The sequence below is a fragment of the Prunus persica genome, chromosome G3 (genome assembly GCF_000346465.2).
Source record: "Prunus persica cultivar Lovell chromosome G3, Prunus_persica_NCBIv2, whole genome shotgun sequence".
Taxonomy (NCBI): domain Eukaryota; kingdom Viridiplantae; phylum Streptophyta; class Magnoliopsida; order Rosales; family Rosaceae; genus Prunus; species Prunus persica.
Genome location: NC_034011.1, coordinates 17988472 through 18011812, shown reverse-complemented (window position 1 = coordinate 18011812; position 23341 = coordinate 17988472). Strand labels below are relative to the sequence as shown.

The window sequence follows — 23341 nt, the reverse complement described above, 5'->3', positions numbered from 1 at the left end:
TGTCTCCCATTAATTAAAAAAAAGTTAAAAAAGGTCTTTAACCAACGTTCCCAAGTTCTTCCCAAGACAAAATTTGGCATGTACATTATAATATACTACTGTTAAAAAAAGTACAACAAACTGGGAAGCATCTCTGCTTCTCTTGCAACAGCTAAGTCTTGTTCTGTCTAACTTGAAAAGCATTCCTCTCTCTCTCTCTCTCTCTCTCTCTCTCTCTCTCTCTCTCTCTCTCCATCCATGGCTCCCAACAAGTTTGCAACCAGGTTGCATAGAAGCGTCCCCAAGTTCATTGTAATTCTAGTGTATGCTGTCCTTGAATGGACTTTGATAATGCTCCTCCTCCTCAACTCTTTGTTCAGTTACTTGATCACAAAATTTTCCAAGTACTTTGGCCTCAAACCACCTTGCCCATTGTGTACTTGTAGAGTTGAGCACATCTTGGAACGAGGCAAGAGCTCAAAGTCTTACACAGATGATGTATGTGAGATGCATGCCACTGAGATATCGTACATGTGCTACTGTTTGAATCATAAAAAACTGGCCAAATCACATAATATGTGTGGCAACTGCTTGGCTTCTCAACCAAATTTTAGAGGAAATTCTACTGGAATGCCAACAAGTATGGCTTTCGTTTCGTGGTTGAGTGAGAACAAGCTTGAAAAAGAAGAGAAATTACCTTGTGTATGTTCTTGCTGCAGTGAGAGCTTGAACAGCAAGCTCTACTCTCCTTCTTCGCCGTTTGAGCCGTCTTGGGGTTCCTTGGAGTATGCCAAGAAAGGAAATTCAACTATAGAATACCAAGGCACAACCAAACCTGATAGCCTGTCAACCCACAGTGACAATGGCTATGAGATGGAAACAACTAATGAAGAACATGAGGATGATAGAGTGGCAGATGAACATCAATTCTCATCTGATGTTTGTAGTTCTAGCTTCAGAGGCAATGCAGGGGAAGATTGTCCAAGGTCTAGATCGACATTTCTATGTCATGAAACGGACGCGAATGCAGATAGCAAAGCAGGTTCTCGTGACATTATACGGTCAGATTCTAACAGCATGAAGCTTGTCCATCAATCCTCTGATGCTAGTGCTACTACCATCCAGTGTTGCTTTGGAGAAGATTACTCTCTTGAAATTATCCCCCTGCCTTCCGAAAATGGTATGGTCTGTGCTCTCAATCATCGGTTGATTCCCATTGAGTTGATTGATTTTTCAACAAGAATAGACCAAGGAATCCGCAATGCAAAAGAGGAAGATGTGAGAGAGCATGATCATCAAGAAGGAAGTTTTGATTCTGAGCCAAGTATTGGATCGCGACATCAACTCTCGGGAGAAGCAGCTTTGTTCATGATAAACAAGAGTTCACAGAAGACGAGTAATGGGGATCTTGAAAGCCTGGAGAAGGCCAGGGGATTTAGTGATAATTCTTCTGTTGTAGATGCAGAAGAGGGAAAACAAGATTTGGTTGGCATGCCATCTGATCAAGTTGTCACTGCTCCAGGAGGTCAAAAATTATTTGTTCGCATTGAAGAGCCAGATAAGAAGGAACCAAATGATCCACCAGGTACAGAGAAATTGCAATTATTCATGACATTTATTCACTGGAATCTATTTCTCTTCGCGGACCATGATGGCCTATTCTAATTATGTTTCTTAATGAAAGCAGCATCTGAAGAAGAAAGTACTTTTGTTGATCACATTCTATCAAGAAGTTTGGCAAATATGGAAGTGTCTGACCATGCAACTGATCAGCCTCAAGCTCGAGAAGGTTCTTCATCTCCATGCTTCGAAATTCCCAATGTACCTGACACATTCATGGCTCAGAATGCTGGTAAATCTCAAGTTCATTCTTACCTCTACCTACAGACAAAAATCCATTTGAGGAAACACATAGTACTGTAAGTTGTGTAATTATCAAATCAGAAAGAGCTGGTGTTAACGCAGCTTTCCTTTCCTAGCACACACGGAAGTCAACTTCACAATCTCCTCCTAGCAATTAGCTTACGTAGATTTTCTGTATCAGTATAAATAGGGACTTTGTGTAATATGTTTAATACAAGGAAATATATTCTTTTAAAATATATTTAGTTTTGACAGGGATATGGCATGAAGAAAGAGCTACATCGCAAGAGGAAACAAGCATGCTTGAAAAGGCTCAAGAAGAAATAAATCATTCATGCATGTGTTCAGAGCCTAATGAACCAGAGGAAGAGAATTTTCCTGCCACACCAACTTCTGTAAACAGTCTTGGTTACTTGCACAAGAAACTGGATGAAAAAAAGGAATCAGCGGTAGAAGAGTATTTAGATGGAAGTGTGGTAAGTGAGATGGAAGTTGGGGATCCTGTTGCAACCATTGGACGGCTCAAAGCAGTGCTGACAGCTGAACGTAAAGCTTTAAGTTCTTTATATGCAGAACTAGAGGAAGAGAGGAGTGCGTCTGCAATTGCTGCCAACCAGACCATGGCTATGATAACAAGGCTTCAGGAAGAGAAGGCAGCAATGCAAATGGAGGCATTGCAATACCAGAGGATGATGGAAGAACAATCTGAGTATGATCAGGATGCCTTACAACTTTTGAATGAGTTGATGAACAAAAAGGAGAAGGAAAAGCAAGAACTAGAGAAAGAAGTGGAAGTTTATCAAAAGAAAGTCCTAGATTATGAGGAAAAAGAGAAGATGAGGACTGTGAGCAGAATTAAATATGGAAGTGTAAGAAGTAGAAACTCTTCTGCTTCTTGCAGCCATTCATGGGATAGTGATGCGCTATCGATTGATCTTAATTCTCAAGCAAGGGATGAAGATAGTGGCTTCGGTGGCCAACAAGAAAGCAGTAACCACAATACTACAGATGAAGCGGCTCTAAGTTTGGAAGAAATAGCTTTGGATTGTGTTAAAAATATGAGTGTTCTTGATGAATCACTAGCAGGCTTCGAGGAAGAGAGGCTGTCCATTCTTGATCAGCTCAAAGCATTGGAGGAGAAGCTAATCACATTGGGTGAAAATGAGGAATTCTCCGAGGATGTTAAATCAATTGAGCATTCCTCAACGTGTAGTGTTAAAGACTTTGAAGAGAATCATGATTTTAGTAGTCCAGAAGAAAATGGGATATCGAATGGATTTTCTAAGGATCAACACCATCCTGAGAGACAAACGTTGGGTTCCATGGCAAAGAGGCTTCTTCCACTTTTGGATGCAACTGACAATGAAACTGAGGAAGGGTTGATGCATGAAGAACAAGCTGAATCTGAATCTACTGGAATGCAGAATTCATTTACCAGTTTTGAATTGCATGATAACAAAATAGCCATTGAAGAGGAGGTGGATCATGTTTATGAGAGGCTACAAGCTCTTGAAGCAGACAGGGAGTTTCTAAAGCATTGTATGGGCTCCATAAAGAAGGGAGACAAGGGAGTGGATCTTCTCCAAGAGATCCTGCAACATCTCAAGGATTTGAGGGTCGTTGAACTCCGCGTAAAGAACCTGAATGATCCTGAGGGTGAAGTTGCACTTGATTGATACAATGAGAAGCTAAGAGGTACAGATTCTGATTCCAACTTTGTACAGCAAAAATTAATTTGGAGAAAAATATTCACAAAGTTCACAACTCAATTTTACTATTTAGGAAGAACTAAAACAATGTTGGAGGCACACACACCACTCTTAACACATAAGACTGCTCTTCTCAAGACAAAATGTGGACCAACTAACAAATAAAATAACACAACCTAGTTAGAAAAATAAAATAAATTTAGTTAAATTTCTACATTCATTCTAATCTATAGGAGTAGGATAAAGAAGCATGCATTTATTTTTGTCACTTCCGAAAATAAAAACGTTAAGGCCCGTTTGATAACCATTTCAATTTTAGTTTTTAGTTTTCATTTTTGGTGCTAGTGTATAGAGGAAAATAAGAGTGAGTATGGGAGTGAGTATGAAATTGAGAGAGAGGATAAGAGGGGAGGATTGGAGCGGGGGGAGTAACAAAAGTGAAAACAAAAACTTGGAAGTGAAAACAATTTCAAATAGATTTCAGTTTTTAGTTTTTGTTTTCACTTTTGTTACTCCTCCCTCCCATCCTCCCCTCTCATCTTCCCACTAAATCTCATCTCCACTCTCATTCTCACTTCCATTCTCCCTCTTATTTCTCTATCCTATAGCACAAAAAATGAAAACTAAAAACTAAAATTGAAATGGTTATCCAACGGCCCTAAAATAATAAATCAGTTTGATGATTGCAGATTGCACCCCTGGTGATCAGAATGCCTACAGAAACAGATATGTGAGTGATGAAGAATCCACATTTTGTTTAAATACTGTTGAACAAAAATTGTGGGATGAGGGGAAGATCTCTTAATGGAGGAGAGAGATTCCTAGTATTGTTTGTTCCACTTGGGTTTGGTATAAGAATAATGCTATGCCCAAAATTTTGCAGCAGCTCTTCATCACTGCAGTTACCTGGCACAGGTGAATGGTGAAGAGAAGCATACTATTCCGAATCTGTTGGTTAGGAAATTACTTCTGATTTTCTCATGCTTCTTCTTAGCTCTTTTTTATTTTTGGGTGGGGGAAGAGGATGTGTAACTCTTAATCCGCCTGTCATATTATCATCAGCCTTTTTCAACTCAAAGCAGGACGAGTCTTTGTAAACCACATATATGGTCCTATACTATAGTGTCTGTCATTGGTTTTGGCAGTTTTAATTTCAAAAAAAAAAAAAAAAAAAATTGCATTACAAAGGAATCTTTCATGCCAACAGGATCTAACTAAGTGAAAAAAGGCATTGACTTACAGATCAATGGTCTTAGGTTCAAACCGTCACAGCACCTTGGTAGTGTGTGTGAAAAATCCCCTCCCCTCATAATTTAGACTATCACTTCTATTTTTTTTAAAAAAAAATCTTTTATTAATTAGCTCGGTTTTGTTTCTAAGTCCTCCTATTGCCACCCCAAATGTATTTATTCACCCACCTTTCAGCTTTATTAATTTTTAGGCTTAAATGTCAAAATAATCCTTGTGTTTTATTTTGTTTGTCAATTTAGTCCCTGTGTTTTTAATTTGGCCAATTTAGTGTTTAGCACCGTTAACCAATGTGATCCAATCCATTAATTTGATGTAAAAAGTTTTTAAAAACTAATATAATAATTGAATTGAATTTAAAAATAAATAAATAAGCACTAAAAAAAATTAAAATGAGATCCAAAAACTAAAACTAAAAATTAAAAAACAAGGTACCACCATCCAATCCCAGCTACCTCCCCCTACTTGCCCATCCTAGCAGCCACCACCATCAAAATGCTATCACACACAAAATTGTGGATTCTCAATTTCCCGTCTTTGAATGAATTGTCAATCTTGGTTTGCTGTGGGGAAAGTTTTGAGCTAGTTGTTGATGCCAATACAAAATATGGGTGATGCAACGAGGATTCTGATGCATAATTGGGTTTGGAAAGTCTTTGTTTATCTGAAATTGGAGCTGATGATTGGGGCTTGGGTTGGCTTTGGAGAAGCTGTAGAAAGCTGAAGAAATTGCAGCTTATGAGCTGTGAAGGGATTGGTGAAGAGGGTCGTTTTCGTTCTTTGCTATGTTTTAATGAAGTTTCAATATTTTTAAGTTAATTCTATATATCTGAAAAGGTTTATAATGTAAATTTAATGGACTGGATATATATATTCTATTGAAGGACACCCTATAGGTCCCTTAAACAAAATTTCAACGATCCAAACCATCTATTTTTCACATTTTCATTCAGAGATCATCCTTGCAAGAAATCGTGCAAATTGAATTATTAAGGCATCTAATTGATACAAACAAAACCAATAAACATGGTGCTTCAAGAAAGTACTTGAATTTCAATAATTTATTTGAGTAGTCAAATGAAATTGGATTCAAGTAATTTTTTGTAGAGATGATCTTTGAATGAATATATACAAAATAGATGGTTTGGATTAGCGAAATATAATGCAGAGCGAGCTGTATATATATACAGAAAGCTTTTATTAAGGTGATCTCTCAAATAAGCTTATTTGAGGGATACCCTTGTAAGGCTCACTCCGCTTTGTATCTCACTTATCTAAACCATCTATTTTGTATATATATTCATTCAAAGATCATCTCTACCAAATAAAAAAATAAAAAATCATTTGAATCCGATATCATTTGACCACTCAATTAAATTATTGAAATTCAAATACTTTCTTGAAGCACCGTGTTCATTGATTTTGTTTGTCTCAATTAGATGCCTTAATGATTTTCAATTTGCATGAGTTTTTGCAAGGATGATCTATGAATGAAGATGTGAAAAATAAATAGTTTGGATTGTTGAAAAAAATTTCGTAGGGATCCCTCAATAGAAGGGACTGTATATATATATACACATATACAAAGAGTTTCAGCTGAGGGATTCCTTAAATAAATTTATTTAAGGGACACCTTTGTACGGCCCACTCCGCATAGTATTTCACTATCCAAACCATCTATTTTATAGATAGTCATTCATAGATCATATCTAAAAAAATCACTTGAACAAGATTTCATTTGACCACTCAATTAAATTATTGAAATTTTAGTACTTTCTTGAAGCACTGTGTTCTTTGATTTTGTGGGACACAATTAGATGTCAAAATGGTTTTCAATTTGTGTAATTTTTTACAAGAATGATCTATGAATGTAGACTTAAAATACAGATGATTCGGATCATTGAAAATAAAATTGTAGATGGCCCTAAAAGGTGTCCCTCAAATAAAATTATTTTGAAAAATCCCTTAATAAAAGGGGATATATATATATATATATATATATATGAAATAGATGCAACCAACCAAGAGAAAAATATGACGCATTATCAAGACTAGCCCCTTGGCACACACATGAGTGTATGCCAATTGATTTTTTTTTATTTTTTTCCTTTAGAATTAAGAAAGAGAATCCGAGTAAAAACAATAAGAGAAGTTGTGTCCTATAAAAATAAGACCTATGTTCTTATTTTAGTTTTTATTTTAAAAAATATTAATTTACTATATTATTCTTATTTAATTAAAAAATTAAATCATATATATATATATATATATTTGTCTTTTCTAGATGTTAGGACTCTCAGAATAAATTCCTATTTCAAAGTCACACAACCAACCAAGAGAAAATAGATGCAGAAAACAACAATTAAGGCAAGACAAGACACTTTGAAGCATTGTGAAGTAGAGAAACTCTAGCCCCTTCTCTCTCTAAAAACACTCCTAAAGCCGTTTTTACTTTGAGGGGGGTAGGAAACCATTGTTCTTCCTTCCTTCTTCTCTTTCCCTATTTTCAAAGACAGAGGGTTTCCTCTATTTGTCTTCGTTTTGTTATGATTTTCCTCCAACAATCACATGCGGCTGTATTTCGGCTTCAGATCTCCACCTGCGTTTCGGCATAGGATCTCCACCACCATCCTTTTTGCGGTTTCTTTATGTTTGGAATAAGTCACAAAGATTTTTTGAGTTCTCTATGTAGTTTTCACCTCTCATTTTGTGAGAGCTTTTCACTTCTTTCTGAGAGTTTTTCATCTCTCCTTTGTGATAGCTTTTCATCTCTCCTTTGTGAAAGTTTTATTTGTATTGTTATGGCTTAGGATTTTAAAGCTTTATCTCTTCTTGATTATTATGAGTTTGCGATCTTAGTTGGGATGCCCAGTCAGAGTTTCTTCGATCTTGCGTGATCGTTCGTGGAGGCACACAAGATTGTCTTAATTTTGATGTTAGATCGCTTCGTTATTGCAGTGGCACTTTGTGGTTAGTTTGTATTGGTCCTTTGTGATTATTGACCTTTTTGGTTCAATTATAAATATAATCCTAGAATTTATCAACAAAAAAAAAAAAAAATTCAAGACAAGAATTTAACAAGGTCCATCTTAAATTGGACTATGTCCACACGTGACAAATCCACTAAGAAAGTAGCAAAAGTAAATCGAAGAAGAAATCACATCTGTAATAAATAAAAACTTTAATGTGATTTCACTACTTTCAATTCCTTATAATAGAGAATTCCTAATACACCCAAGCGCTCACAATAACTCAAGCTTTCAAAATTTATCTCTTAATTGGTTATCACCCTATAATACACGAAACATTTAAGTCCCGTTTCACGAAAAAAAATTGATGTGAAATAATTTCCCATGTTTAGTAATGGTGGAAAAGTAACCAAGAAATACGACTTTATAGTACACCTCCACTTAAAGCCACACAAGACCAACTTAAAGTCACACAAAGCCACAGACAGTTGGGCTTAATCGCCTCGAATCTTTAATAATCAAGTACAACACCCATAACGCAACTTACAAACCCAAATTCTCCCTCAGAGAAACGACAACCACTCATCAAACTCGATAGAGTTGATGCACTTACTGGACCAAAACAACAACTGAAAACCAACAACCACCAACCTCAACCCATGACTATGGCTAGAAAAAAGGCAAACTCGAAACGAAGACCCATAAATCAGCCGTTTTCGTTGCCATTGATATTTTCGCTACTATCGTAGTCACAGCTGTTTGTGCAAATAATCTCACGGGAGAATATTCGCTTCTAGATCCTTCAACCTTCGATCTTCCTTCTCTCTCTTCCTCGATTCTTGTAAAAAAGACTGGAGTAAATAGACCACACCCGGGGGGTGTTGGCCAAAGGCCCTCCGATGCCTAAGTTAGTTCGAGTGTTTGTAGGAAAACAATAGCTAAGCAAAGGGTACGGAGTTTTATGTAGGGTGTAAACCGGGTGGCCGGAGCCGTGTGTGGTGGCCGGAGCCGTGGGGAGAAAATATGGAGAGTGGAGAGGGAGAGAGAGCTTCGGGTATTTTTCTCGGGTATAAGGAGTAGGTTTAGATGTACCTTGAATGATGAATGAGGTCGTCTATTTATAGGAGCCTCGGGGCTAGGGTTTCGTAGGAATGGGCCTGATAATATCTGAATTAAATAGACATTATCTCTTAAGAAGATAATATCTGATTTAAATGATATTATCTTCTCTTTATTGTGATAATATCTTAATTAATGATATTATCTCTTTAAATAAAGATAATATCATATTAATTAAGATATTTATCCCAATTAATTAATTAGCCAGATAAACTGATTTAATTAATTAATTAAAGAGATAATCTTCTTTTCCACGTGGCGTGCCCTGATTGGAGACGAAAATATATGCTCCCACAACAGCCAAGCTAAGTACCTACAACAAAAACACACAACAACAACAACAACAACAACAAAAACCCAATAAACATGAGATTCAAGTTATGTTTGTAAGTTTCCAAATCTGATTTCGGCGATATTATCGAAATTTAAGACTTTGGTATCGTCCTTACACATTTTGAAAAAAAAGTCAAAGAATTTTTATTTTATTTTTTTGACGAAAAGGTGTTTCATTAAGAGTATTTCCACCCATTTTCCATGACTAAAGGCAAGGTCTGTTACTATTCACATAAATAGTGCCTGCCATTGTAATTTTTTATTGGTTTTCTATCCATTGCCATGTCAACCATTATTCACATGAGATATGAGGAGAGGAATTTGTATAGAGTTTTGGTGTGAGAAGTGAAGAATATGGCTAGGTATTTATAAAAACTCAAAAAAAAAAAAAAATTTGAAAATTTTGGAATTTTGGAATTTTTTTCAATTTTTTTGTTATTTAAATTTGCTGTTGACGTCAGTATTAAGTCGTCTTGCCCAGGCAAGTCTTTCCTTGGGCCTTGCCCAGGTTTGTGGAGCCCAATGCTTGCCCTAGCAAGCCTTGGCAGCTAGAAACAGGATTGGGGCCTAGGGAACCTCTTACCCGGGCTAGCCCCTTCCACTGGAGTTGCTCTCATGAACAAAACCTATAAACTAAGCCAGCACGCACTCAGCCAAAACAAGCAAATGGAGAGGCTAACTTTGTACAAAGTAAAGATAAGAACATTAGTTTGGTGGTCCAGGAAGACCATCTGCTTCCAACACTCCCTAAACCTAAAGAGACGGTGGTGGCCTTTTAGCCCAACAAACTTGCGTCACCACTTTGATGCCAATACTAGCCACTACTTGATCCGCTTTGTTGATACTTCGAGGAATCCAACTCCATTTGACACTCTGGAGACGGTTGGCAACCCTTCTAAGCATATCCAAGGGAGATGTCAAATATCAAACATTAAATTTACATTTGATGGCTGATGTGACAATTTGACATCTTACACAGCTTTACACTCCACCTGATATGTCAAATTAAATTATTATTTTATTACATTTTAGTGTTGATTTATTTTTAATGAAAAAGAAAAGAAAAAATATATTTATTTATTTGACATCTTACTTTTGGGATGTCAAAAATAACATCTCAACTACCTGCCTTCATTCCACATTAGCTTTAACACTTCGGTTAGATTAATGTGAGATGTTATTTCTAGCCGTTATATGTCTATGTGGCACTTTTGACATATTGGTTGGAGATGCTCTAATTTACAGAATAATGTAAAGGATAGTTGTTGATACTTTTTTTTTGGGGGGTCAGAATAGTTGTTGATACTTCAAAGCAGATCATATGTTTTTGAACACATGATATGATAGTTGTTGTATATTTATTACATTCATTATATCAACTGTAATTTCATACATTTAATTGTTATTTAATACGATTAATATGTGGTCTTTCTTCTTATTGACAATTATATATGTGATCAATTTAGTATAGAAATTCTAAAGAGTGACTGTGACTTTGAAGAATTACTAGTATGCAAATAGTCAACTAGCCTAAAAATACTGCCTTTTTTTTATAGTGAGTTCAGGTATAGTACACAGAATATGAGATTTGTAAATTGAGCTCACTCCTAAATATACTCATATGAGGTCTAAATAAAATTGACGTATATTAATAACAAGACTTGAAAGAAAATTCTGGTTAAAAAAAGGTAATTAAAGTTAAATGGGCTTATGGTGCGGGCTCGAGCCGAGCATGGTTTGTTTTAATGTGGACTTGAGTTTGGATTGAGTTGAGCTCAATAATTTTTGTAAATGGGTTGACACGACAAGACACAATTAATTAAATGGGTCGTCACGGCATGACCCGAATTACTTAGTGGCTTGATTTTAAACGAGTCGTGCCAGCTCATTACCACCCTTTCGACACCTTTACACTTGAGCTACAACCTATGTGCCTTTATACATCCATTTAGGGTAGCGATTTTCAAAATTGTGTTATTGAAGAAATAAATAAGAGAGCGGAAGCAAATTACTGGGAAAGGAAAAAAAAAAAAAAAAAAGCCAACAGAGTCTAGTCTAAGACTTGTGAGCCGTAAAGGTGAGAATGGGCAAGATCAATGAGCAATCCCACATCACTTGAGGAGGGAAAGGTGAAGTACCATATATATACAACTCCGATCTCTTGGACCACAGGGGTCCAAGAAACTATGGTCACCCATCGTTAGATGTAACATCTAACAGTTCAAAAAAGTTTCTCAAAAGGAGTGCAAGAGTGAGTGAACCGTTGAATTTACATCCAACGGTGAGTGACTACAAATCTCTTGGACCCCTGTAGTCCAAGAGATCGAGACTATATATATATATGGGCACTTAACTTCCCAGCAAGAGTTTTTTTGGGCAAAATAGCATAAGTTTGAGCTCATGAATAAAAGCATGAGGGCCCAGACCCAAAACGGACAATATCTTGCTAGTGAAGCTGGGTTGTGACAGAGTAGTATCAGAGTTGGATCCCGACTAGAAATATGACAGCGAACCCCGATGGCACCTTGACATTGTGTGTGAGAAAACCTTCTCTCTCCTAATATCGCTTGTATAAAAAAGATTTACCAAAAAAATGAATTTTGTTTTTTTGGTCGGAAGAATATTGGTATATAAGAAAAAAAGATTTAACAAAAATAATTGTATTTAGAAGCTTCCAAGTTCCAACCAGTCGTTCCATCACCTGCCACGTCAACGATCCGTGCGATCCCCATGACAGACTCTCTCAACCGTTCCATCCTCCACTCCATAACTCCCAGCCGTCCATTCAAGAACCGAAATGGAAAAAATTATTTTATTCTTTACTTTATCCTTTTGGCTTAAATCTCGCTCTCAAATCCTTACAAGTTGCAAAATTTCTGCCGAAATCCCCAACAGTTTAGAGTTTTACCATCTGAAATTTGAACAGAGGGTTTGCTGCTGCTGCTGTAGCTGAGAGTGTGGTGTGTGTGCTTACTTTGTGGGGTACTCTTTTCACTCTGAGGCCTTCAAATTCAAACAGATTTTATTCTCTTTCTCTGCAACAATTTTAATGGCCACTGAAGAGGTTAATAAACCTCTATCACTCCCTCCTTACCCTGAGGTACATCTTCTCTCTCCTGCCCAAATCTCAAACTAAAATAATTTTCTCTTCACAACTTTTTTTTTTTTTTTTTTTTTCATGTTCAGCCATTATTTCTCACATTTCTAACAAATATTGGTTTTTTTTTCCCCCTGCTGAATTTCTTAATATTTCATGACCTTGGATTTGAGTTTTCATTTTTGGATTTTGTGTTATGAAAAAGGAAGACTTAGATGGGTTCCAAAATAATGTTTAAAAAAAAAAATGGAGCGCTTGGTTCCATTTAATTCTCAAACTCCTCATCAGAAATGAACTTTTACTGATCTGAATACCTCTACCTGTTGTCCTGGTTTTTTTAAAAAAATTTATTTTTAATTTGGGTAAATTATTGAGGAAAAATAAAAAATATTGGAAATTCCTGAAAAAAGTTACCCATTTATTTCATCTAAATTCTGACTACAGTTTTAGGATTTTCTTAAAATTTCACATTGTTTCATAGATTTGAGTTCTGCTACTTTGTTCAATAATTTGATATACCAGGACCCAAAAAAAAATTCAATGGTTTTTTTTTAGCCCTTGAACTGCATTATGCTGACTGAAAAGCCTTCTATTTCTGGGCATTAAGTTCATCCAAAGAGCATTTTCTCAATACAAAGAAAAAGGATTTTTCGTTTTGTTTTTGTTGTTGTAAAATGTTTCAGTTGTGGTATTTCAGATGATTCTGAAGGCCATTGAAGCATTGAATGAAAAGAATGGCTCGAACAAATCCTCAATATCAAAGTTCATTGAATCAACATATGGGGATTTGCCAGCCGGCCACAATTCACTTCTCTCTCACCACCTGAACAAAATGAAAGATAGTGGTGAGCTGGTATTCTGGAAAAACAACTACACCAAGCCGGATCCTAATGCACCACCGAGGCGGGGGCGTGGAAGGCCACCAAAACCCAAGGATTCACTGCCACCAGACGCGGTGTTGGGCCCAACAAGGCCTAGGGGCCGCCCGCCTAAGGACCCCAATGCGCCCCCAAAGCCTCCCAAGGTTAAGGTGTCTTCAGGAAGTGGGAAGCCAAGAGGGCGGCCAAGGAAGATGGCTAAGCCCACCGGAGGGTTAAGTGGCTCGGCCACGGTGACAGATACAATGCCCGGGAGGCCAAGGGGTAGGCCTCCAAAAGTGAAGGATTCACTGAGTGCTGAAGTTAGTGTTGAGCAATAGATTTTTATTACCACTTTTAGTGTCTCTCCCTCTGTGTTTTGTAGAATTGGATGTTGTGTTGTTAGTTTAGCTGTGTCATGTCTTAACCGCTAGCTTGTAAAATGTAATGCAGTTGCTTGAGGCTCTGTTGGTTTTTCTAGTTTTTAGAGGGGATATGACATGACTGCTACAAATTATATGATTGGGATTTCATTTCATTTTGTTATCTTATAATTCTTGTGCCAAAATTTCAGCTTCTTTTTTTGGGGGGTCATAATTTCATGTTGCTTGGCTGTGCTTTCTGAAGGCTAATTTGGGTTATTCAAGGTTTATTTGAAAGTTGGGTATTTTCAGTAGGATTTTAATGATTATGTTGGCAATGAGTAGTTTAATATAGTTGAGTTCGGTGTCGTTTTAAATATGGTTCAATTCAGTATCTTTTACCAAACAGAGCATCTTTTTCTTTTTCTTTTTTATACAAGTGATATTGTGGGGAAGGGGTGGTGGAACTTAGAATCCCGATGCAAAAATAAATACTTTTAACTACTTGAATGACAAATCCTTACACAAAATAGAACTCGTAAAATACGTGTTTTCTTTTACAAGGCCGTTACTTTGTGCAAAGTGGTTGCTCAATATTTAATGTTTATGGTGCCTTAGTCTTTATCTGTTGGTGTGTCTCTTTCTTGAAGGCCCTTTTGTCCCATGGTGACTTCATGTGGGGGCTTAAAGGTGGACCGTGGAACCCTCCATATTTTGCGTTGAATGTGGTGTATAATTGATGAAGGATTTTTGTTCAAATTGTTCTGCTGTGGGGTTCAAATTCAGTTGGAAATAAATATATTTAAGGTTTCATAATGGATATCCTACTTTTAATGTTCATAACTCCCAAGGACCATTGGGCGTTGGTTGTGCATTGTGAGTGCTCCATTGCTGGTACCCCCAGAACTCAGCCATTCAGCCACTTGCATTGAGATGTAAACTGAGTATTCCTTCAACCAAAAATCTACCAAAAGTTTGATTTATTTATGAAATTATGGGTGCCTTGTATAAATTAATGATCCGATGTCCTAAGAAAATGCTGAAAGAACACAATCGAGAAGGTAAAGTAATAAAACATCCATCTCCCTTAGTAAACCTTTGTTTAACTCTGATTACCCAAAACGCAATAAAAGCAAAAGTTAAGTGCGACAGAAAATTGAACTATAAACATAAGGATAGCCTCAAATTTTCTGCACATCACTATTCTATTGCATTTACATTTCATCAAACTCACAAGGACTAAGGACAGAATGCACTTACAACGTCAAAAACACATGGAAGTTCATTCTTCATTCCGAGCTCAGCCCACGTCCTTAAATGACAAGCAGCATCATCATTTTAATTCAATCAAGAAGATTGTTTATATGGAAATACTACAGTTCTTCCACTTGCACCGTGAATCCACAATGACACCTCCTTGTCACCACCAAGTTGTCCTCATCAAAACTCTGGTTTTCTGTCAAGAATACATGCTCATGGTTTTCCGGCATGGCAGCTGACGGACCAGCCGGCCTATTTTCATGCACATCTTGCTGGCATGCAAGAGATTGCTCATCATTCGGACTACCATCAACCTGTACATCTAACTTACCGTTCACACTTTTGGTGCTAACTGATGCTACAGATGAGGAGGAATCCCCATAGAGGTTTTCTAACCTTTGCCGAGTTACAACGGAAGAGAGAAGCTGATACCACCGCGAAATAGCCTGCATTTCATTTCTTTTCTTTTCTACAGCCTCTCTTCTTTCCTCTTCCTCTGCATATGCCTAAAGAACAAGTGGCCCAAAAACTCGGTCAAGATCTCTTGGTGAAATGTGCTGGCAATTGAATCAAGAACGGACAAAATTTTGGAAAATTCACAAACAACTTTGATGGACAAATAGCAATTCATCTTCAGAGTGAACAAAATAAAACACCTTCCCATTGGGAAGATTTGAGGTACGATTCAGGAGCTTTGAATAATGAAAGGCACCAAATAAAACTGAATCACAAGAAAAATAAAAATTTATCAAGGTAGCCATGTAGTTTACCTCCACTATTGCATCCCCGAACTCAGCACATACTACTATACCATCAAAGACAGGATATGATTGACCATTTTTGAATTCGAAACCAACCATGGCTGGAGCATAATCAATTTCCAGCCTCTTGGCAACATAAAACACCCTTGGCAACCTCAAGTGCATAGTCCCTGGCGGAAGGCACTTCTCAGACCATACTTCCACATTACCGTGATCATTCTATGCATCAAAAATGGAATTTGTCAGTAACAAGAAGCTCCATTTTGAACTGAAGAACAACCAAACTGACTATTACTGAAGTAGCTACTACTGTTATTCATTCTCGAGCAAATGTTTAAGAAAGAGGGGAGAGAGAGAGAGAGAGAGAGAGAGGCATAGATTAAATAACAGAATTTTTAACCTCAGTAGAATGCTGAAAATATAACCTGTGCATAAATAAAATTTTGTCAAATGGAAGGAAATGCGCAGTACTAGCTTGCAGAGTGGAAAAAAAAATTGAAAATAGAAACAGAAGAAGAAAATGACGCTTTATTCATAATTCATCTACACTTCCAATATGAATGAACATCCACGGAAACTTTAGAAGCAATTCACCTTTGGCACTATCCCATTAACAGCATGAGGCAGATCCAAGGGTTCAAGTTGCCACTTGCCATAAAGTTCAATAGTTCGTTTTGAATTTCCCCCAACATAATTATCAGATTCAGGGTCCTGTACTTTGTGGACTTTTGAAGAACGTTTCAACTCCTGAAGAAATGAAATGGGAGGGGAGGGAAGCAAATATGTAAACAACAATAAACAGTAATAAACCGAATAGAGTTAATGCATCAAGAAGTGCTCCAACTACTATCAACCAAACCAGACCTTCACAGGATGCTCATTGATTTTAACTTGCAGCCCCTCCCGTAGCCATCTTTCTCTTGTCTTTAGTGTTTGCACACATGTCCTAGGGTAAACTGGATGACCTGAACAAAAACCCACAATGGGGCCCTTCGGATGAAGTACCTGATCCTTGTTAAGCCATTTTTCAATAGCATATAGTTGATGGTTTTTATAGGCCTGTGTAAGGAAGTTCAAATGATCAAGCAATGAAAAAACATGCAGCTACGCAACTTACATCTTGTAATATAACATTATCAATTCACTATACCTGCTGATTAGTTGGAAGAGGCTCAGTTAATGCCTTAGTTTCCAACTCCATATCCTCGAGGGAGTTTCTAGTAGCAATAACCGCTCTGTCAGAGATGTTTAAGGATTTAGCTTGTTCATGTCCCGATGAGGATCCAGTGTGTTCTTTCTCCAAATGGACACTGCCGCTTGTTGCTGTCACCTCGAAATCTCTCAACGGTGCCAATACCGCATCCCACCATATTGAATTGACTCGTTGGGATGCTATCTGATACCACTTCAGACAGTACCTGCAGGGTGACCAAGTTGGTATTGAGGATGATTGAAAGTAGTAAGAACAATAACAACAGCAACAGCAACAATAACAATAATAGTAACAACACCGACAATAGCAACGATTGGTGAGCATTTACTAATGACCTACACTATTATAAACTCCGGTCACACACAGCTTCAACCCCGATCATCGCTACGACTGGTGGGCATTTGTAATACTAATGATCTACACTATTTAACAAATAAAGGGCCTCCTACAGGATATGATTTTGATCGGAAAAAATGTGGTAAAAATCCAAATGGAACTAGGATCAAAATATAATTATTTTAGAAATTGTGAATTAAACAGTTCGCTGGAAATGTGACGGACCTGACTGGGATTCCAGTCAGTCAACCCCATTTCAAACTCTGCAAAACCATATTCAAAACTCCAGATAAAATGCAAGAAAACAGAAGCATGAACAGCACAGGTTAAATCAAAACTAATGCACGTAAAGCATACTAAATTACATAATAGTAAGCACTGTTAAACAAGCTTTAGAACTAGAAAATAACACGATTCAGCATGCATAACAAAGAAAAAGAGCAACTTTAGGCAGTTCGGCCTGTTGCTTACATCCACCCTTAGTTTCCTGGTACTGCATAAATCCATTAAAATTTAAATAGGGATTATGGTAACCCATGAAACCTTACACATTACAAATATACAGAAATTTCGACTGAAATCTTTGGGACTTCACAGCAGAAATTCACAGGGCAATCAACCAAACACTATGAACAATCTAAGCACTTCTCTAAGTGAGTCATGTGGTGATTGTCACTGGAGAAGATTTACAAACAAAGTCACGGTGGTGATGTTGCACAATGGTAGAGAAAACATTAGCGAACTGTTCTAGGTCTTCCTCTCTGTGGAGCGAACGCAACCAAGGGGAGAAGGAAAAGAGTTTCAATCTCAGAGGAATTCTCTCTCAAATCTCGCTGGAATGAAGTTAATAAGCAGATGATCAACTGAACCGTTTAATAAAAATGCCGGCTCCAACACAAAAAGACAAGACCGCTGTTTGGAATTCATTTAAAAAAGGCTCAACACACTCTGCAAGATGTGCGCAAAACCCCATAGGGTGTGGCCAACTCCACAGAGAAAGAGACAACTGGAGTTCAAGAGTTAGAATGGTTTAACCTGTGACTACATGAGCATAAGAAAGTATTCAAATCAATGAATAGATCTTCTAACCTTGAGGCAATCCAACACATCTCGAAGCTTCTTGATGTAACGCTGAGGAATTTCCCAATCTAACAAACAATAGGAACAGTCTGTACTGCTTGTAGATTTACTTTAAATGGGTTGAATTGACAATTGATCAATCAATGAGGAAAGCATCAGATACCCATACATTGAAGAATGTTGCCCCCTCAGAATTTTCTCCCTTCTAATATGTTGTGTTGGTGTCTGAGCAGGCCATACACACACATACACTCAGGGAGAGAAGGAGAGAGAGACAGAGGAGAAAGAAAGCCAGAAAAATAATACAACTCGATGACCATTGGTTCTGGTGATTTATGATGTCAAATAGAAATCACGTTTAGTAAACAAATGACAAAAACAAATCAAGTACCCTCGGTCACTTTTTTTTCAGTGATACATCATAATACCCCAGGAGCCTTCTTTTTGCAACCATTATGGACTGAATAGCATGGATTCACATCCTATAGCGCAGATGTGGACAACCAGAGATGATCAGATGTTTAAAAGAAGAAGAAAGGACGATGTTTTACATATGAACTCAAAATATCCATACCAGGCCTTTAATTTAATCCATTTATGCATTCTGAATGGCATCAAGAAACTTGAAGCATGTCTAAGCACTACCATGGCATCTGGAATCGGTCCCAGCTCAGGAACAATGAATTTAAACAATATGCAACCCATGGTATGGACTCACACTTTTTGCAGCACGAAACTGGTAGGAAGTTGATAGTGTGTAAAAAAGTCCACAACAATTAGATTAAAGGTAACTGCATAGCATAATAGTAATGGTGAATATGGATAAAATCAAAGACAATGAAATAACCTGCGAGTCACATCTTTAGCCCCATTCCCAGCAAAAGCAACAGCATATCGCAAAGACGTTTTGCATGCTGCAGCTAGAGCTTCAACATTCTGTTCTCCATCAATAATTGCATTAATAGCATCAATATGCACCCACTTTCCAGTCAAGTTTTCCCCCTTGCAGTATACTTCTGCCCAATACAAAGGAGAACCTACTTTTCTCGATCCAACTGCAGTAGAGATACTCTGGGACGAGTTTCGTGATTCTTCGCTAACAATTCTTTTCATTCTTTTTGAGTAAGAGAAATTTTCATTACCGTTCAAGTAATTCACACCCGAACCCATTTCTCTATCTGCAGTTGGCACTGCTGTAGCAGAAAGTGCCATTTTCAACTGCATTTCAAACTCAAGATCCCCTCTCCTCTTTAATCCCTGTGATTTCTTATTAAGGACTGCTTCTGAGATATCATGATGTGCCCCACAAGCTAATGTATCTAGCATTCTATCATTCACCTCATAAGCATTACAAGAACCTTTGGGCGGAGTGTTGTTACTTGTTGGGTGGCAGTCCTTACTTCTGCATGAACCCATCTGAGAAGTTCCACAGACATTGTCTCTCTCATTACATGAAGGTGATTTACCAAGAGACACAGAGACATCCTGTTTTCTAGCCACCATTGGAGTTGAAGTACTGAATATTCCCCTACTTGATCTGCTTGCATCTTCACTAGAATATTCAGTCTTGTCAGCATCTGGTTTTAAGGAGGCAACATCCAAAATGGACACGAACCTGCCAAGCAACCAACAAACAAGAGTGAAAAATATAGCATTGATATTTTGTATGAGCAAATCTAGAGCAATCAAGTCATTAACCAAATATTTAAAAGGGGCTAAGATTTTTATACTTCTTAGATCATCAATATCCTCACTTCAAAATTCCAGTGTGCAAGAATACTCCTCTCTAAAGCTCAAATTATGCCTTCCTACAAAGTTTCTAGGAAATCAATAGCACTCTAAGTGATTGCTCCAGGCGATCTTCTATGTGACAAATCAGATATGAAAAGCAAAATTAAAATTTTCTATAACAAATTATCAAATGTTATAATGGAATGATGGGTACGAGTATATTCTGCTTCACTAAAGATATCAGCTTCTTGAAATGTAAGTCATACTGACTTGAAATTTTTAAAGAAGGTCATCCTCATTTCAAAAACCAACAGAACAGACAGCAATATTCTTATAAATATTAGGGGACTTTTGTAGTCCAATTTTCAATGAGGAGAAGCTGAAGAAGCATGCAAGAAGCCTTAAGGTGAAAGTCTTCAATAAGAATGATTTTTTCTTTCTCTTTTTACTCCAGAAAAATCACCACATTGAAAATTTAGACAAAAAGATAATTATATTCAAAAGCACTGGTTATCAGCAAGGACAATACAATATTCTCAGTTTTGTCATAACAGATGTCATACCGGGTTGTCAGATTTAAAGCTCTAAAGAGTGCCACAGACAACGCAGCAATCTGCAACAAAAATGATATTCTTAGAGCACTAATTAACTTACAGAAAACAATGCAACCATTATAATTAAAAAAATATATATCAGTCATAAATGTAGACTAACTTTTTTATCAGACTCCAATAGTTCATAGGTACCAGTTTACAACTAGTGACTAGGTCTACAAAAGATAATTGAATCCAAAGAAATTCAGTCAAATTTAAAAACCCTTGTGAAATGATATTAGAAAAAACTGACCTCTTCTTGAGTCCCTTCATGGGTTTCAAGAGCAAAAGTCAGAGCCGAATAAAATGATTTGCTCACACTTGTACTTCTAACACGGAAGTTATTTTGAAACTGTGAATTAGATGTGAACGAATCAAACAAGATAGAACAGTTGTATTCCATTAATCTACAAACAAAGTCAGGATGTATAATGCAAGAAAATAAAGTAAAATTAAAGCCATACCCAAAAGACTAGGGGACGCAAATCCTTTACAGTAGGTTTTGCAACCTTTGATATATGCAGCAAGTGTACTGGAAGAAGAGAAAGTAAAGTAGCCTGCCACATAGGTAGCTTTTAAGAATAGAAGACCGCAAACAAGGCCCAATTTTTGTAAATAGTGTTATCACTGTTATGTTATGGTAAAATGAAAAAGAATAATACAAGTAACAATGGACTTTTGAGATGCTCAGATTATCATGATGACAATGCCAACAATCATCATAATATACAAGAAACAATGACCTGCAGAAGAGCATCATCACAAGCTATACATTTAATGTTAGTGGTATCTTTTATTTTCTTTGATAAATTCAACATGTAAGTTCATGTAGCAAATATTAAGATCACTATTTACCAAAACCAACCTACCTGAATAAGAGCGTCATCACAAGCTCTATCAATCAATCTTCCCCGTGCGAGTAAACAAAGTAAATGAACCTTATGAACAAGCTCAGCCAATTCCTGCAAGAAAACCAGAGAACTTCAAACCCTTTTGGCATTGAGTCATGACAAAAGGAAGGTATAATGAAATAAAATGCCATGTCAAATTCCATATGAAAATCTGTAATTCACCTTATCTTCGGCAGAAGCCCGACGAATACGTTTCCTTCTTGTAGAATCTGGTGTCTCATTTAATTCAATAGTCACTTCATGATCGCCCACGGAATTTAAAATGGGAACTGGGCCATCTTCCCAATCTGCGTCATCCAGTTCTTCCTTAGTGTCCGTAAAACTGCACTGAAAGCTTTCCCGATCAACTTTCTCTTCCCAAGAGACCTTTTTCTTTGCATCTTTACTTCCACCTGCAGTTTCCAAACTATTCCCTCTGACTCTTGAATCCACATCTTCTTCATCTCTCTTTGCCCCACTCTCTGACTGAAATACAACCAACATAAGACAAAGCCTCCAAATTTCAAAAAATTAATTTTCACATACGCACGTGCTCATAACAAAAATAAATGGGCAAACCTTTCCAATTGAATCACATTGACGCAGACTATTCTCAAATTTTTTTCTCCCAGTTTTATTGCAACGCCTCAGAAGTTTGCCCACAGCCTCCAGTGATACGTCGGCAAGAGTTCCTGAAATCAAGATTAAGTATTAACTTCAATCAATGACACAACTTTTTAAGACTCCCTAAGCAAAGCACAGTTTAAACCAACAATAGCTTTGGTTCCACACAACTGTGGATTTCCATTAAATTACTCTAAGTGGCTTCTGCTATTTGTTCCAAATAAAAACTACAACACTTAACCAAACTAAGCCAAGAACTGCTGCTGAATCTGGTGAAGTGGACACTAATGTTTAATCCAATTCTACCTCACCAAGATAAATAAATATTTTCAATTTCACTTTCTCTTCTTTTCCCACAAGTTCTCAGCAACCAAACAAAATATATAAATATATATATATGAAAACATAAATACCAAATGGCACTACAAAACGAAATCAACCCGCAGAACTCAATACACTCTTCAAATCAAGCATACTCACACAACCATTTTAATCTAAACGTTTCTTCGTTCGTTAACTAAAACAATTTTTTTCCAAAAAATTGAAATATTTACAAGTTCAAGAATGCCACAACACAATTAAAACCCCAATTCAAGTAAATGATAACCAGACAAAAAACCAAACAGAACCAAACAAGAAAACACAAAACGACTTTCTCGGAACGTAGAAACATACCTGATGACGATTCTTTAGAACGCTTAGTCTCGTTTTTGCTTCTCATTTTTTACAGGCCCAACTGTACAGGGAGGGGATCGCGCGTAAAATTGTTAGGGTCTACTTTTTTTTTTAAGGGTTAGGGTCTTCTTGGTTGCCGTCGGCGTTCGTGAATGAAGAAGGAATAGTGTGATTTGGCGCGGTAAGCAACAAGTAGGGCTGGGAAATCTACCCGCTAAACTGAAGAACCGACCGAACCGGCCTAGATCGGCCCTGTTCACGGTTCCAAACAGTCAGTCCGATCGAACCAATTGACAGTTAAAAAGACGGAATACTTTGAAAAAGACAAAGGAGAGATAAATTTTTTAAAAAAAGTCAAAATAGACTAAATTGTCCTTATTTATTTTGGATTTCCTAAGGAATCCTTTACATTTGCATATTCTTGTTTGAAAGTTAAGAGGTTTTTCTATTTTTTTTGAAAAAGCTTTGGCTTTTTTCAAAAGTGAAAGTTTTTTTGTGACTAAAACTTAAATTTACTTAAAAGAAACTGCTTTTGTTGTGCTACGAAAATAATCAGCTGTGAAGTAAAGCAGCAAAGTGTTTGGTAATCTATATTTGTAAAAGTGCTGTGAGTATAAAAAGCAGCATCACACTATTTGGTAA

The 23341-nt window shown here is 37.0% G+C and overlaps 3 protein-coding genes across 5 annotated transcripts; 2 read left to right on the top strand and 1 right to left on the bottom strand.

Moving 5' to 3' along the window:
• Positions 1-4750, top strand: LOC18781767 (myosin-binding protein 3). Of its 3 annotated transcripts, none has more exons than XM_020560672.1 (4): positions 1-1564; positions 1667-1831; positions 2089-3537; positions 4227-4750. In XM_020560672.1, the coding sequence occupies exons 1-3, from the start codon at positions 238-240 to the stop codon at positions 3516-3518; spliced, it is 2922 nt and encodes a 973-aa protein (XP_020416261.1). In that variant the 5' UTR covers positions 1-237; the 3' UTR covers positions 3519-3537; positions 4227-4750. The 3 variants fall into 3 exon arrangements, with proteins under 3 accessions (XP_020416261.1, XP_020416262.1, XP_020416260.1); XM_020560673.1 differs by having other exon boundaries at positions 2-1564; positions 2098-3537; positions 4241-4750; XM_020560671.1 differs by having other exon boundaries at positions 2-1564; positions 4241-4750.
• LOC18784324 (HMG-Y-related protein A) lies at positions 12019-13742 on the top strand. The gene is made up of 2 exons (XM_007214984.2): positions 12019-12320; positions 13015-13742. Exons 1-2 carry the CDS (start codon positions 12270-12272, stop codon positions 13513-13515), a joined length of 552 nt encoding a protein of 183 aa, XP_007215046.1. The 5' UTR covers positions 12019-12269; the 3' UTR covers positions 13516-13742.
• On the bottom strand, positions 14599-22974 carry LOC18782439 (DNA repair protein RAD4). Its single transcript, XM_007217629.2, has 13 exons — positions 22700-22974; positions 21980-22092; positions 21584-21886; positions 21380-21472; positions 20975-21067; positions 20764-20862; positions 20481-20530; positions 19034-19801; positions 16708-16975; positions 16422-16616; positions 16152-16304; positions 15567-15776; positions 14599-15302 (listed from the first exon to the last, which is right to left on the bottom strand). The coding sequence occupies exons 1-13, from the start codon at positions 22743-22745 to the stop codon at positions 14910-14912; spliced, it is 2784 nt and encodes a 927-aa protein (XP_007217691.1). The 5' UTR covers positions 22746-22974; the 3' UTR covers positions 14599-14909.